The 14,179-nt window shown below is 49.3% G+C and overlaps 1 protein-coding gene across 1 annotated transcript in view; it reads right to left on the minus strand.

The window, feature by feature from the left end:
* Window positions 1-7,091: 7,091 nt before the first annotated feature.
* BPI (bactericidal permeability increasing protein) overlaps window positions 7,092-14,179 on the minus strand; it is a 28,904-nt gene continuing 21,816 nt past the window's right edge. The window contains exons 12-15 of the mRNA XM_054573766.1: window positions 12,434-12,476; window positions 9,354-9,417; window positions 8,241-8,317; window positions 7,092-7,449 (exon numbers count right to left, since the gene is read on the minus strand). Coding sequence (XP_054429741.1) covers window positions 7,411-7,449; window positions 8,241-8,317; window positions 9,354-9,417; window positions 12,434-12,476 — 223 coding nt within the window. The 3' untranslated portion in view covers window positions 7,092-7,410. The remainder of the gene's footprint in view (window positions 7,450-8,240; window positions 8,318-9,353; window positions 9,418-12,433; window positions 12,477-14,179) is intronic.

The raw sequence follows: 14,179 nt of genomic DNA on the forward strand, positions 1-14,179 counted from the left end.
GGTTTACACACTAGGAAACGGAGGCTCAGAGAGAGGCCGTGTCACACGCCCAAGATCCCGCACCCAGCAAAAGGCAGAGCTGGGAGTCTGGTGCCAACCAAGCTCTCTCTTCTCAATACTCGACACTGTTTATTTAAACAAGAACCACCCCTCTCCCCGCCCTGCCGTGGGAAAACAGGCTTTCTCAAATCTCGGTGGTGGCATAATTTTCCGGAAGGTAACTTCACAAATGATTAAACACCTGCATGCCCGGTGACCCTGCTGTTGCACAATTAAGCCAGTGTACAAATATGTCACTGCATCAAGGTGCCCATTGTTGTGCTACGTGAAATAGGCGAGGAACGGGGGGAACCCAACCTAAAGTGTCCAGCAAAAGGGCATTGGTTAAATTAATGATGATATAGCCATTTAATGTGAGACTGCAGAAATCAATATATTTCCCAACATGAACAGATGGTCATGAAAGGGTGGTTTCTAATGGCACCGTATAGTGAGGTTCCATTTCTTTGTTCTATTTCCATGTGTGCCCATCAGGGAATTTCTTAGCAAGGGTGTTATGAGAAATTGTCTCTGGTTGAATGGGCAAGAATGTAGGTGTTTTAAAAATCTTTTTGCTTGTTGGTATTTAAAATTTTTATTTGGGGGGCATGGTCCTGGGGATATATTTTATTTGCAGGAAGTAAAGATGATAAAATTTCATCTTGGAAAACAAAATTTGTAGAAGGGATTGTGCCAAAGTCATAGGGATCCCCAAGGACTCCCTAGCTTTGAGCTTTATTCTACCCCTACCTCCAGGAAGCCTTCCCTGATCACCCAAAGTTTCCCTGGGTTAGAGAAAGGTGCCCCTCTCAGGTCTCAGAATCCTCTGCGCTTTCTCCCTAATAGCATTAACCATTCTCTGCTTTTTCATAATTGTGGTCCTTTTAAAAATACATCCAAAAATACTTTGATATTCCTCCCATCAAAGGGTGGAGAATCTGTGCCCTCCTCAAAAAGCTGGGTGGGTCTTTGTGACTGCCTCAACAAATCGAATGATGAGGAACAGTTTCTTCACAGCAGGTCCTAGAAGGCCCTGGAATTGGAGTTAAGAGGGGAACTCCCCACGCTGAGCATGGGGAAGCCCACAGCGGCCGCCTCTCTGCTCCTCTGTCATCGGGCTGAGGTTTGTCGAGGTCTCACCTGTCGCCCCACCAACCTGGGTGCTCTGGGGGGCTGGGTTGACAGGACTCAGCCATCCTGGGGACATCTGCTTCCTGGACTCGGCCTGCCGAGATGGGGACTGGTCCTTTGCTGAGAGTCAGGAAACCAGTGTGCCAGCCTGGCACAGCCCTGCCTGGCCGCGTGGCCCTTAGCAAGCCTTGTTTCTTCCTGTGCCTCAGTTTCCCTCTGGGACATGAGGAGGACAGAGCCAGTGATTCCCTTGGGCCCCTTCCAGCTCTGAAGAGTCAGGGAGGACAGTATGGAGGGTGAGGACCTCATGGGGACACAAATGTCGCTCTTCTGGTGGCAGTTTGAGGGTGTTCGAGGCTGGAGGTCCCTTGTGGGGGGTGGGGAATTTCCACAGCAACATACTTTGGACCTCAGACCTGCCCTGGCTAGTGTGCCTCATGGCCGTAGGCCAGGCACCCGCCCCTCCTGAATGTTGCTTGGTGACCCAGGACCCAGCAGCGGCCCCTGGTAGCGGTGCGACCACGGTCAGTGCTGGTCAGACCCCCAGGCCTTTCCCGTACCAGGCTGTCCATCCACTTCCACGAAAGCCAGAGCTGCTGCCAGCAGCGAAAACGCTCTCCCTTTCAGAAGAACCACTTTTGTCCTGGTTACAAAGTGTTACTTGAAAAGGATTCAGAAAAGCTGGAATTTGAAAACTGCAGTGCTTGGAAGACGGAGTGGCAGGCACATAGCAGATAATTGTCAAAAGAGTGAATGAATATAAAGCAGAAAAGAGCGTAAGGTCAAGGTAAGGACTCCGGGACCAGCTGGCCTGGATGTGAGTCCTGACTTGCCCGCTGGACACCTTGGGCACCCTGTGACTCATTTTCCTCACCCATAGTTGGACACAGCTGAGGGGTCGCACAACAGGCCGTCAGAGAGCTCTGTGGCCGTGTTGCCCCTGGACCACTCACGGGTCTCCAGGCCTCACTGGGCTTGGGCACCCTGACTCTTGCCTTGCTCTTCAAGCTTAAGGATGCTCGTCCTGGGGCCTCAACGGCTTTCGCCAGTTTCTTTAGCCTGTCTCCCAGCTCTGGAAGTAGTCCCTTCAACTGAATCTTGAGAACCATCTGAGCTGGATTCCGTTTCCTGCCTGGACCCTCGTTGGCACAAGCAGCACATCGACCTTTTGTAGCAAATGCCTTCCTCTTGCGGACAGTTCTGAATTCCTTTCCAAGTCAGTAGACCTCGTGCAGGGACAGTGGACTGAGAGAGAGAGCGCTAAAAACACGCAGCAACTCCTGCTCAGCCACCACGGGAGACCCTGGGGCCCACTGAAGACATGTCTGTGGAGAGGTGATGTCCAGCTGGATCTTGAAGGTCACGTGGAGGTTTTGCAGAGGAAGGAGCAGCATGTGCCAAAACACAGAGCCGTAGAAGGGGAAGGACTGGCAGCGAGGAGGCCTGGGTCCTGGTCTGGGCTCCGGATGGGCAAACCCTGCCCTTCTCTGACCCTCTCTGTCCCTCCAGGTGCAGATGAAGGTGCTGGACCAGGACAGTATTTCTTGAAGCCTCCAGGGGTCTTGTTTATTTAATTTTAAATGTATTCTTGAAATATAATTGACCTGTAAGTGTAAGGTATGCGAGGTGTTGACTTGAGATATTTATATATTGTAATATGAGGACCGCTGTGGCATTAGCAGACACATCTACGCCATCACATAATTATCTTTGTGTGTGTGTGTGTGTGTGTGTGTGGTGGAAACAATTAAAATCTAGTCTCTTAGCAGCTTTGAAGCTTATAACACAGCACTGTTGTCTCTAATCGCTCTGCTGTGCTTTAGATCTCCAGGACTTACATATCTGCTGGTTCTAAGTTTGTCCTCTTGAACAACATCTCTCCTATTCCCCATCCCCGGCCTCTGGTAACCACCAGTCTACTCTCTGTTTTTATGAGTTTGGCTTTTAAAAATTTCATATATAAGTGAGATCACACAGTTTTTGGCTTTCTCTGTCTGACTTATCTCACTTAACATAAGGCCCTCAACTTTCATCCATGTTGTTGCAAATGGCAAGATCTCCGTCTTCCTCATGGCTGAGTAATAGTACATGCTCCACACATACCACAGCTTCTGGATGTAGAGTAAAGGGAACCCTCATGCACTGCTGGTGGGAGTGTCAATTGGTGCAGCCACTGTGGAACAGTTCCTTTAAAAATTAAAAACAGAACCACCATATGATCCAACAATTCCACCTCTGGGTATTTAGCTAAAGGAAATAAAAACGGGATATCGAAGAGATATCTGTGCCCCACTTTCAGTATGGCATTATTCACAACAGCCAAGATACAGGAACAACCTAAGTGTCCATTGATGGATGAATGGATAAAGACGTGGTGGTGAATATATACCAGGACTGTTGTTTAAATGCAAATTCTGATACACCAGGTTCCTTTGGGGGCCAAGACTCTGCATTTCTAACAAGATCCCAGGTGGTGCTGATGTTGGACGGTGCTTTGAGTCCAAATGACAAAATTGAGCTCTAAGTTCGCTGGAAGCTCAGCAATTCTGTAACTCTATTCGCTTTTATTTTCAGTGCAGTTTCTCCTGATGGTGCCCACACTCCTGAGAACATTGGGTCTCATCGGATCCCTCTAGGGCACTTTGGGTTGAGGGTTTGTTATTGATGGCGGCCCCCTCTCCTAGCCCTGTCACCTGCATGCTTGTGTGTGTGTGTACACACAGAAACATGTGGATTTACAGAAAAAAAATAGTAATGTCAGTTACACAGCCTCTCACCCCAGGGAAACCCTGAGGATCCTGGGAACCCTCCCTTCTCTCCCCTCTCCCATCCCCTTTGCCTCTGCAATAAACAGCATTTACAATCCCAGCAGTAGCCTCATTTCACTGAGTCTTGATAGTTTTGGGGGCCCTAAGGAGCTTCTGTTAAAATGAAAATTTCTCAGCAAGAGAAGATTCCTTAACATTTGCCCGAGCTCACTTTATTGGATTTCTTTCCCGGAATTCCAGAGGGCCCTTGCTTTCACAGATGGCAAAATGGAAACCCAGGCAGGGGGAGGGGCTGGCCCAAGTCACGCAGCGAGCGCAGCTGGCCCCAACGTTCTGGCCATCCTGCGTTCTGATTCTCGGGGTCAGGCCTGTCCGGGCAGGCAGCCCTGTCTCGTACCTTGAGAATCATGGACATAGGAGCTTTGAGCCACTTAGCTGGGAATTCAAAACCTAGATGATTTTTAAAATAAATATTTAGCGAACACCTATTTTATGTGAGGCATTGGGAATACAACTATGGCAAGCCAGATACAGTGCTTACAGTATAGAGGGACAAACTGGCTTCACTGATGCTTAGAGCTAACTTTGAACACTACTTGTCAGGCCCTGGGCCACAGACTGTATTTGATTCTCCTCTCAACCCTGTGTGGTAGGTACTATTAGGATCCAGATAAGAAAAATCAAAGTCCAGAGGTCATACAGCTGATAAATAGCAGAGCTGGGATTTGAACCCACAGTGTCCGGGAGCACAGCCCATGTTCTTAACCACCAAGGCACGAGCTAGGGCCAGGTGAGTCCCCAGCCCAAGCTCTGAACACTGAGCTGAGTGGCCTCAGGCAGGTGCCACATCACCTCCCTAAACCTCAGACTCTTCATCTGGAAAATGGGGACTGCTTGTCTACTTTTAGAGGGGTCATGAGAATTAAATAAGATAATAAATGTGAAGAGATCAGCCCAGGGCAGGGCCACTCCTGGCCGCTCATGGGATGTGGCGAAATGCTGAACACAGGGGTTAGTTCCCGCATGGCCCACCCCTCATCTCCCCACACAAGATACCTACCCCGCCATCGCATTTAATGCCGTCATTTCCAAAAGGAACCCCGAGAGGGCAATCCTTAACCCAGAAGGGAAGCTGATTAAGGCAGTCTGGTGTAGGCAATTCTTTTGGGTTTTTTTTTTTTTAACGGTTTTAGCAACATATATTTCACAAAACATAACAGTCACCCATGTAAAGTGTACTGTTCGGTGGTTTTTACTGTATTTACAGAGTTGTGCAACTATCCCCATCGCCTAATTTTAGAACACTTTCAACACCTCCCTAGGAAGCACATTAGCGGTCAGGTGGAGCTGGAAAGCTTGGCCTCAGGGGGAGCTGCTCTAACAGTGGCTCTGCAGGCAGCCTGGCAGATAACCCTGGGTCGTCTTGGGGGTGCTCCTCAAATCACACCTCCAAACAACTGCCTATTTTTCAGCCCTTAGAGAGTGGTCCACTCACTAGTCCTTAAGTTCAAGAAACAGTGCTTTTTTTTTTTTTTTCTGCAGAGAGTGGGGCAGGGGCTGCCTGAATGTTTTGGAAAGTAGAGGGTGTGTGTGTGGCAGGGGGGCAACTATGTCCAAAGAGAATAGTGGCAGATGGGGGGAGGGTGGTGGAAGACAGGGCTGTGTCTCTATACTCACCAGCTCTGCTCCCCATTCCATCCAGAGGGGTCTTTTAAAGACGCGCGTTGGATTGCGGCGTTCTCCTGCTCGTCCCCTGTCGTGTTCCCACCCACTCCCTTCCTTGCAGCCCCACTGGCTGCTTTTCTGTTCATTTCAGAGCCTCCACTAGGCGAGTAGAAAAAGATGCCTCCTCATAGTGGACAAATTAGAAAAAGGATTTTGTTCCCTCAGCCTGACACCTTTTTACAGTGCGCAACCATTGCACCTGAACGTCGCAATTCCACCTTCAACATCCCAAGCGTCAAACAGACGAGATTTTGACATCTGGGAGGAGTGGAGACCTGGACTCTGGCGACAGGGGGTGGGGTTGTGAATCCCAGCTCTGCCGTTTGCCAGCTGTGCGATCCAGGGAGAATGACTCCATCTACAAGGATGGAGCACTTCCCACTTTGGGGGAGGTGAGTCCTGTGGGATTCAATGAAATCATTCATGTACTGTGTGGCCCCAGAACCTCTACCTCCATCTGACAGAGAATTGATGATGTTAGCAGAAATGTGTACGTTTTTCTTTAAAAATACCTTTTACCTGTGTTTCATCAGTTATAAATGCTTTTCTCCATTTTTACAATGGCCCACCCAAGTGAAGTCTGAACAACAGCTTTCTAATTTGTGCCCACCCCCTTCCATTCTTGACCCTCCGATGCTTTTAAAGGTCACAACAAGACATTTTAAAAGCTAAATCTGGTCATGTCACCCCCCCCATCCCACTGACTGCTTCAAACTCTTCCTCACCCTTCTGGTCTCAGACCAAATGTCAGCAGCTCAGAGAGGACTTCCAGAAAATGCTCAACCAATTTGAAATAAAATGCTCTTAGGATCTGTCTAATGGCCTGAGGTAGCCACACCCGATGTCCCACGGCAGGGCCTGTCCCAAAGCCCAGGAGGAAACTAACCGAGTCCAAGGACAGTCTGGGCTGGCGATCTGGAAAGTCATGAGGGAAGCGCTCACTGCAGCTGGGGAAGCAGTTGACTGAAAGCTCCAATGGTCTCTGTCCTCTGGCCCAGTTCTGCCTTGGGCCCAATGGCTGGGCAGGAGAGGAGATCATAGAAAAAGGGAACTATCAGCCTTAGGCCCCCAGTGTGGGGCAGGGAAAGCAAGCCGTGCCGGAGAGCTGTTTAACAGCGACGCCCACCATGTGGCCATAGCAGGGACAACAGCCTTCGGGACCCATCCCCTCTGCAAACTCTGCCTGACATTAGGAAGCAAGACTCCATGCCCTTTGGACTCTCGGCCAGTGTGGACTGAGGGGTGTCCTCAAAGAGAAACAATGGCATTTTTTGCTCACAGGGCTCAAGAGAGTAATTAGAGAAATAAAGAGGTGACTGTATCTGTGCTGTACACTGGCGCTACAGGCCATGCTGGCTACAGCCAATGAATGGACATAAAACAAGAAACAATACCATCACACAGAATTCCACATTTTAAAAACCCAGACTTTTTTGTGAGGCCCAAAGAGAAATATTGTGGTTACAACTGAAATGCAATTCCTGAGGGAAATATCTGTGTAACCTTAGCCTTTGCAAGAAGCACCTAATCCCTAAGATACTCACCACCCTTTCCCAAGGAACAAGGCTCTCCATCTTTAGGTCATTTCTGAAACCGAGTTCGGAGGAGTTTGCAAGGGTCTCTGGGTCAAGAGCTAGAGAGGGACACCTGGAGAAGGGCAGCCTGTGCCCCACGGGCCTGTGGGGAACAGGTGTTGACAACGTCTCGCCTCCTGGTGTGGCTGAAAGCCCCCAGCACCCGTGGCAGTTCAGCTGTAGTGAACATCTGCTCCAAACAGCAGGAAATTCTGGGAAAAGATGGGAATGTCGTCATCAGCTGGAAGCGCATGCCTTGTTGTGAAGGGGGCCACTGGGCTGTTAGAAGAAGGCTTTGGGAGAAGAGGGGAGCCTGTCTGCCGACAGAAAGGCAGGAGGGAGTGGGGGCACTGTGGTCTGGCCTCTGCGGTCTGCCCATCACAACGCCTGTGCGTCCGTCCGTCAGCAGCTTCCCTGGCTGCTGCTTCCTTCTCAGTCATGGAGACCCCCGGGGTGGCCCTGGAGGCCTTCATTTGTCATCCTGGCCCCATGGCAGCTCAAGGGAGCCCTTATTCCAGTCAAGGCTGCAAAACCACTTCTCTTTGCTCCTTCATGCCCTTCACTCCGAATTTTCATAGATGAAGAAACTGAATTGTGCCATGGGGTCATTTTTTCTTTTTTTATTAAGGATGAACTTTTTTTTTAAGAATTTTTTTTTTTTTTTTTTTTAAGGAAGGCACGCAACACGTGTCTCCATGGCTAAATGCAGCCACCTCATGGAAGAGGCTCTGTAGCCACCAAGTGAGGTCCAGTTCCATGTTTACCCAGTGTTGGGTGGGAGCAACGCAGCCAGTAGTTGACAGCGGGAGTCTGGCTTTGGATCTGGACTTTGTTTAACAGCCATGTGGCATTTCTAAATCTTAGTTTTCCTTGTCTGTTTATTAAGAGCACCCGCCTTCCCGGGTTGTTGTGAGGGCAGGAAGTGCTCGGCCCGGGGCTTGTAGAGAGAATGCCTTTCAGCACCAGGTGAGAGACTGGGTGAGAAGAGGCCTTTGGGACTCACCTTGTAAGACTGAAGCACCAGGTTGAGGAGCTGGATGTGTCTGGGCAGCGGGAGGGGGAAGCCTTTCTGAAGCCTCTCTGCAATGGAGGTGAGGGTAAGGGTCAGGGAGGAGAAAGTAGAGTGTGTGGCGGGGGGTCCAAGAGAGCCACATGAGCGGCCTCCCTGGACTGGAGAGAAACCTGGGACCCTCTTATTCCCACCCCCTCACCCAAGCTCAAGCCCAGGATCAGTGCAGGCCCCTGGACCACGACCACCCTCCTGAGGATGACGGCACTGCCAGAGGACACCAGGCCCAAGTGACAGCAGGGGCCACGGCTCTCAGGGGTGTGGACGGCCCGTGGACATGGGATTGGGGGTATCGATCTGGGTGTGCGGGAAGCCCCTCAATGTTTAGGATACAGTCAGGGATGCACAGTAGCGGGGGGCCGACTCTTCGGACGCCACCACATTCTGAGCTGGAACTCGGGGGAATTCCAAATTCCAACCTGGCCTCCTGGGTCATTTGAAGCTACATGTGTCAAGGTGGGAGGATAAGTCATGCCCTACATAATAATTTGCCATCTTTATTTATTGTTTTTAAATATTCTAGTCACGTGTTTTGTGGGCCTCTGTGCGCACGGTTGCCCCTGGCTACGCCGAGGTCAGTGGCAGGCCGGCCTGGAGCCTTTAGCAGTGGGCTGAGCATATAAGCCCTTAGCCGAGACGCTTCTTCCCTGGTCTGCCTTCCAGATTTGGACCAAGACCATGGGCTCTGGCTCCAGCAGCGGGGTCAAACCCAAGCTCTGCCTCTCACCTGCCCTGTGACCTGCTCATTTCATTGCTCTGATTTCCTTTAGTCATTTAACTTCTCTGATGTCCTCACACAAAAACTGGAGATATTACTGATCCCTCATCTCATAAGGATAGAAGGGCGTGTAGTAAGAACTACACCAGCTGGGTTTCCTTTTTCCCATTCCTTTTCTGGGTCAGGTGCCATTTGAGGGTCATTTGAGGGTCATTTGAGGTGACTACCCCTTGGCCCCCACAACTGGAACCAAGTATTAGGTGGTTCAGGAATTAGCCCCACCACTTCTCCCAGGATGGGAAATCAGTTGCTTCTCCAAAGCTCCTTACCATTAACCTTGGGAAGCACAGCAGTGGGCATGACGTAGTTCATGATGGTCTGCAGCAATTCAACCTGGAAATCAGAAGGTAGTTGGGACCCCGTCAGGGCCTGCAAGCACTGGCAGGCCCCCGCCAGCCTCCCTCCCATGCAGGGCAACCTCACAGCTGGAGAGCTGCTGAGAAACGGACCCAAGTGATGTGAAAACTCTGCAGCCCGATCAAGGTCACCGGAGTGATCTCTTTTACTCTAAAGGTTCTGGATGTAAAGCAAGTTCTAGACTGTAGGGTGCAAGGCAGAGGGAGGTCAGCGGAGAGTATTAAATGTGAAAACCTTTGTGTGAGAAAATGCATTATCTCCCGACACTGCAGGCCAGAGGCCACACTGGTTCAATCTTTACCGGGGCTGTTTGGCAATGTTCATCACCAGCCTTAAGAACCTGTGTGCCTGTTGGGCTGCGAACATGCCTCAGGGGCATTTATTCTAAGGAAGTGACTAGAATGTGGGCAGAAGCAGATGCAAGGATGCTCAAAGGGTGATGAATATAACCGAAACAATGGAACGTTACTCAGCGACAAAAAAGAAGGAAAATCTGCCTTTTGCAACAATGTGGATGGACCTGGAGGGTAAATAAGTCAGACAGAAAAAGACAAACACAGCGTGACTTTGCTGTACGTGGAATCTAAAAAACAAAAACAAACAAAACAAACAAAAACAGACTCACAGAGACAGAACAAACTGCTGGTTGCCAGAGGGGAGAGGGATGGAGGGACGGGCGAGGTCGGTGAAGGGGGATACTGTCAATTACAGAGGGAGAACTTTGCCATGGTGACCGATGGTTCGTAGGCTTAGTATGGTGATCACATTGCAAGGTATATAAGTGTCCAATCACTATGTTGTACACCTGAAAACTAATGTAACATTTTATGTCAACTATACTGTATTAAAAAACTTTTTTTAAACAACCTACATGCTCCCGTTTGGGGAAGAATCTGGAGGATATGACGGCATTTTGATGCTGGGAAACTATTCAACCGTGATGAATGACATTGTAGAAATATAATTATCATCACAGAATTATTCATGGTGTTTTTTGAATAAGAAAAAGCGAGCTGTAGAAACCACAGAATTCCATTTTGTTATTAAACACACACAACAAAATGTCAGGAAGGATGTACTCCAAATTATTAACTAATAGTGAAATTAGGAAATGGTTTTTATTTTCTTTCTTTTGTAAACATGTGGGTTCTGATTGCTCTAGAATGTATATTTGCTTTTGCAATAATAAAAACAGTTTAACAATAATGTAACATCCTCAAGAGAGTTGCCTGCCGTGGTGACATTTACAACTTGTAAATATGTACATTTTTGTTCCTGGAACAATTGAGTTTCCTTTCCCAGGCTGTGATTCTCTGGGCTCATCAAATGTGGTGCCCTTCTTCGCATGAATCTAGGAAGTTAAATTTTTTATTTTCTGCAGAAGCAGAAGTTAGTTCCCCACTGAGTCCTCACACTATCAGAGCCTTGGCACCAGTAATCCACGGAAATACAGTGAGGCCGCTTCGGGTCCTTTCGTTTGCTGTCATCTCCTCAGATGGAACTGGCTGGCTGGAGTTCCATCAGATTTGGAGGGGGCATTGGGACAAGTCTGACCTGGGGGTTGGGTGGCTTACAAGGTGCCCACTTGGTGGGGGCCTTGGGGAGCATTTCAGAGATCCAATGTAATGTTTTCCAGGGGTTCAACAAAAGGCCACGAATAGTTAGACGCTGTGGATACAATCTGCGTGCTGTGGCTTCTAACCGGAAGTCGCAAGGGCGATGCAGTTTCAGGGAGGCTCCTGAAGAGCAGAGCATTCGAGCTGCTGCTTACGTGGGCAACTCACTCCCAACGCCTCCTTAGGTGGGGGAGGCAGGAGTGTGTCTACTTCAGGATGGTCGGTGATTCCGAGTAGTGGAATCGCTGACCTGTGCTGGCGAGAGCCCTGCTCCTCTCCCTCCCACCTGTCCTTCTGCATCTCAGTAAGTGACGTTGCCCTTCACCCAGCTGCTCAAGCCAAAAATCTAGGTGTCATCCCTCAGTGCCCTTTCCCTCACCCCACACACTGTATCTCTCACCAAGTTGCATCTGATCTTATTTCCAAAGTATTATGTGTCCCCAATCTATCATCTGCCTCTTTCTTCCTGGCTCAGTCTCAGCCCCACCATCTTTCAGGGACAGATGCACCCACCTCCCCACTGATCTATGTGGTCTAACCTTGTCCCCATAACCCAGTCTCCTAACCCCAGCCAGGAACATCTTTCTTGAAGGTATAAATCAGTTCATGTCACTCAGTATGAAACAATTGATCGCTTCTCCCTGCCCTTCAAACACAATTACTCTAGCCCAGAAGGACATGGGATGAGTCAGCCCCAGGGCCTTTGCCCCTGCTGTTCACTCTGCCTGTGGCGGATCTTCCCCTCGCTGGCTCCCTCAGCGCAAATATCACCTCCTCAGAGAGACCTTCTCTGATCATACTGTCTAAACTTCAACCTCCTCCTCATCATCTTCTCCGCTTACATTTTGTTTTTCCAGTACTGATCTTGACCAAAATAATCTTGATTTCTTATTCTCTGTCTACCACTATGATGTATGGCTCTAGAAGGGGTTGCTTCCCTGTCTCCTTCATGAGCATATCCCAACACCTGAAGCTCTGTCTAGTACATAGTAGGTCCTCAATAAAGTAATTCATTTGTTCATTCAACAAACAATTATTGAGCAGATTTTGCATACCAGATTGCGCACATTTAATCCCATTTAAACCTCACCACATTAACTCAAGTGGGAAGGATTATCCCTGATTTGTGGGAAAGGGCTGAAGTTCCTCGAAAGAAGTGATTTGCTTGCCCAAGGCCTGAAGCGAGTAAATCAGGAGCAGATTCCACCCCGGTCTCTTTGCGATAAAGCCCCTCCTGTCATTACATGCAAATTGTATGCAAATGAACCAGTGGCTTCCTGAAATCGTGCTGTGAGCCCAGCGGCCTTTGGGATTATTATCTCAAAGTCAGGGGAAGGAAGGAGCACGACGGCCTCAGACTCACCCCTCAGACTCACCGAGAAGGGGCCGATGTCCGAGTGCTTCAGTTCCAGGAACAGCCTGTGGGAAGGGGAGAGGGAGGCTGAGACCCCATCTGCTTGACTCATACCAGAGCTCAGTTGCTGGGGAGAAAGGGTCCACGCTGGTGACTGCTGCCTGGTTTTCCCACCCAGTGTTCATCCCCCTTCCTCTGGTCACAGCCCCCTGCTTTCTCCTTTGGGGAAATCACCCACTCTCTGCGTTGTTAGTGCCCAGCTTGGGGGTGGGCTGGCCAAAGGGCAGATTCCACCTCCCTGCCTCAGGGCCTGCTTCCGGAATAGCCCTGAGACTCACGCTGGCCCAATGGCAGCTGGTCTCAGGACTTCTGCTGGAAATATTGGGAATGAGGTGTTCTTTATTTTCTCCAGGAAAATTAGGGAGCAGCTAGTGGCTATTTTTTGTCACCATTTGGTGACAGCCTTCTAGAAAATGAAGCCAGCAGAGGGGATAGCAGAGGCCTGGGATGAAGAGAGTCAGCATCCCAAGGACATCATTTAAGCACCTGGATCCACTCTTGCCCGAAACCCTCGGGCTTTTCAATGACCTGAGCCAAGGAACTATCTCCTCTTTCCAGCCTTTATGGCATTTAAATGTGATCTCAGAGAAAGGGAGAAATAAATGGCTGTTTATTGGGCCCCTATCATTCACTATGTTCAATACTGTACTGTATCCCCGTGAATTCCAGTAACACCCCAAATGGCAAGGGCCTTCACAGTCCCATGTTGCAGACAAGAAATCTGACACGCAGAGGTCAAACAACCTGCCCAAGGCCACCCAGCTAACAATTAGCAAAGTTAGATTTCTAATAAGTCTCCTTGATGCCAAAGCTTTTATTTATTTATTTTTTGGGTCTCCGATACCCTACAAAGCTTGAAAACTCACTCTCGTTCACTGAGAGTTAGCAGCCCCAGGACTCCTGCCCTGTGGATTCTCAACCCCACCCTGCATGTTTCAGACAGTCTGTGCTCAGCCACCGCCCGGCTGCATCCTCCCTGCCTCCTCTACTTGAGAGGCCCTTGGGTGTTTCAAGGAAAATTAAATCCACATGTTTCCAAAGCAGTAACACTTGTCAAAAGGAAGCCACAGGAAATGAGCAGCGTGGAAGCCTCAGGGGCCGATCTCAAGGTTGAGAAGGGCAGCGCTGTGCCTGGGAGAAGGTGGACATGCAGGAATGCCCGTCAAGACTCAATTTAAGCAGCGTGGAGGGGATTGAAGAGGTAGGAGCCAGGTCTACGTTTTGGGACCATTGCATCTACTCTCTCCAGAAGTCTCCCTTCCTTTCTCTTTGTGTGGCATCTCTCTATATCTCTCCCTCTTCTCTCCTTTTGTGTTTCTTTGAGAGGCTCACTCTTAATGTGTCTCCCCATCTTCCTGTCTGTCTGTCTCTTGCTCTCACTCTGTGTCTCTCTCTCCATGTCTCTCCCTTTCCTCCTTCACTTTGTGTGTCTGTCTTTTTCTCTGTCTCTCCCTCAGTTTTTGTGTTTCTCTTTTTCTGTGTCTCTCTCTTTTCCTCTTGCTACTGAACACTTATTTTGTTCCTTCAAGTGTTCTAAACACTTCAACACATACTAATGCCTCATTTCATCCTCATGACAATGCCGTCGGCAAGGGATGAAGATCAGGCTTATTTTACAGCCAGGGACACTGAAGTGTGGAGGGTCTGTTGCTCGCCACGGCAAGCTGTGCTTCAAATGCAGGCAGCCTCAACGTCAGAAAGCACACTC

Source organism: Pteronotus mesoamericanus, unplaced genomic scaffold (genome assembly GCF_021234165.1).
Source record: "Pteronotus mesoamericanus isolate MK-2021 breed Mesoamerican mustached bat unplaced genomic scaffold, CSHL_Meso_final contig_25, whole genome shotgun sequence".
In the NCBI taxonomy this organism is placed as follows: Eukaryota; Metazoa; Chordata; class Mammalia; order Chiroptera; family Mormoopidae; genus Pteronotus; species Pteronotus mesoamericanus.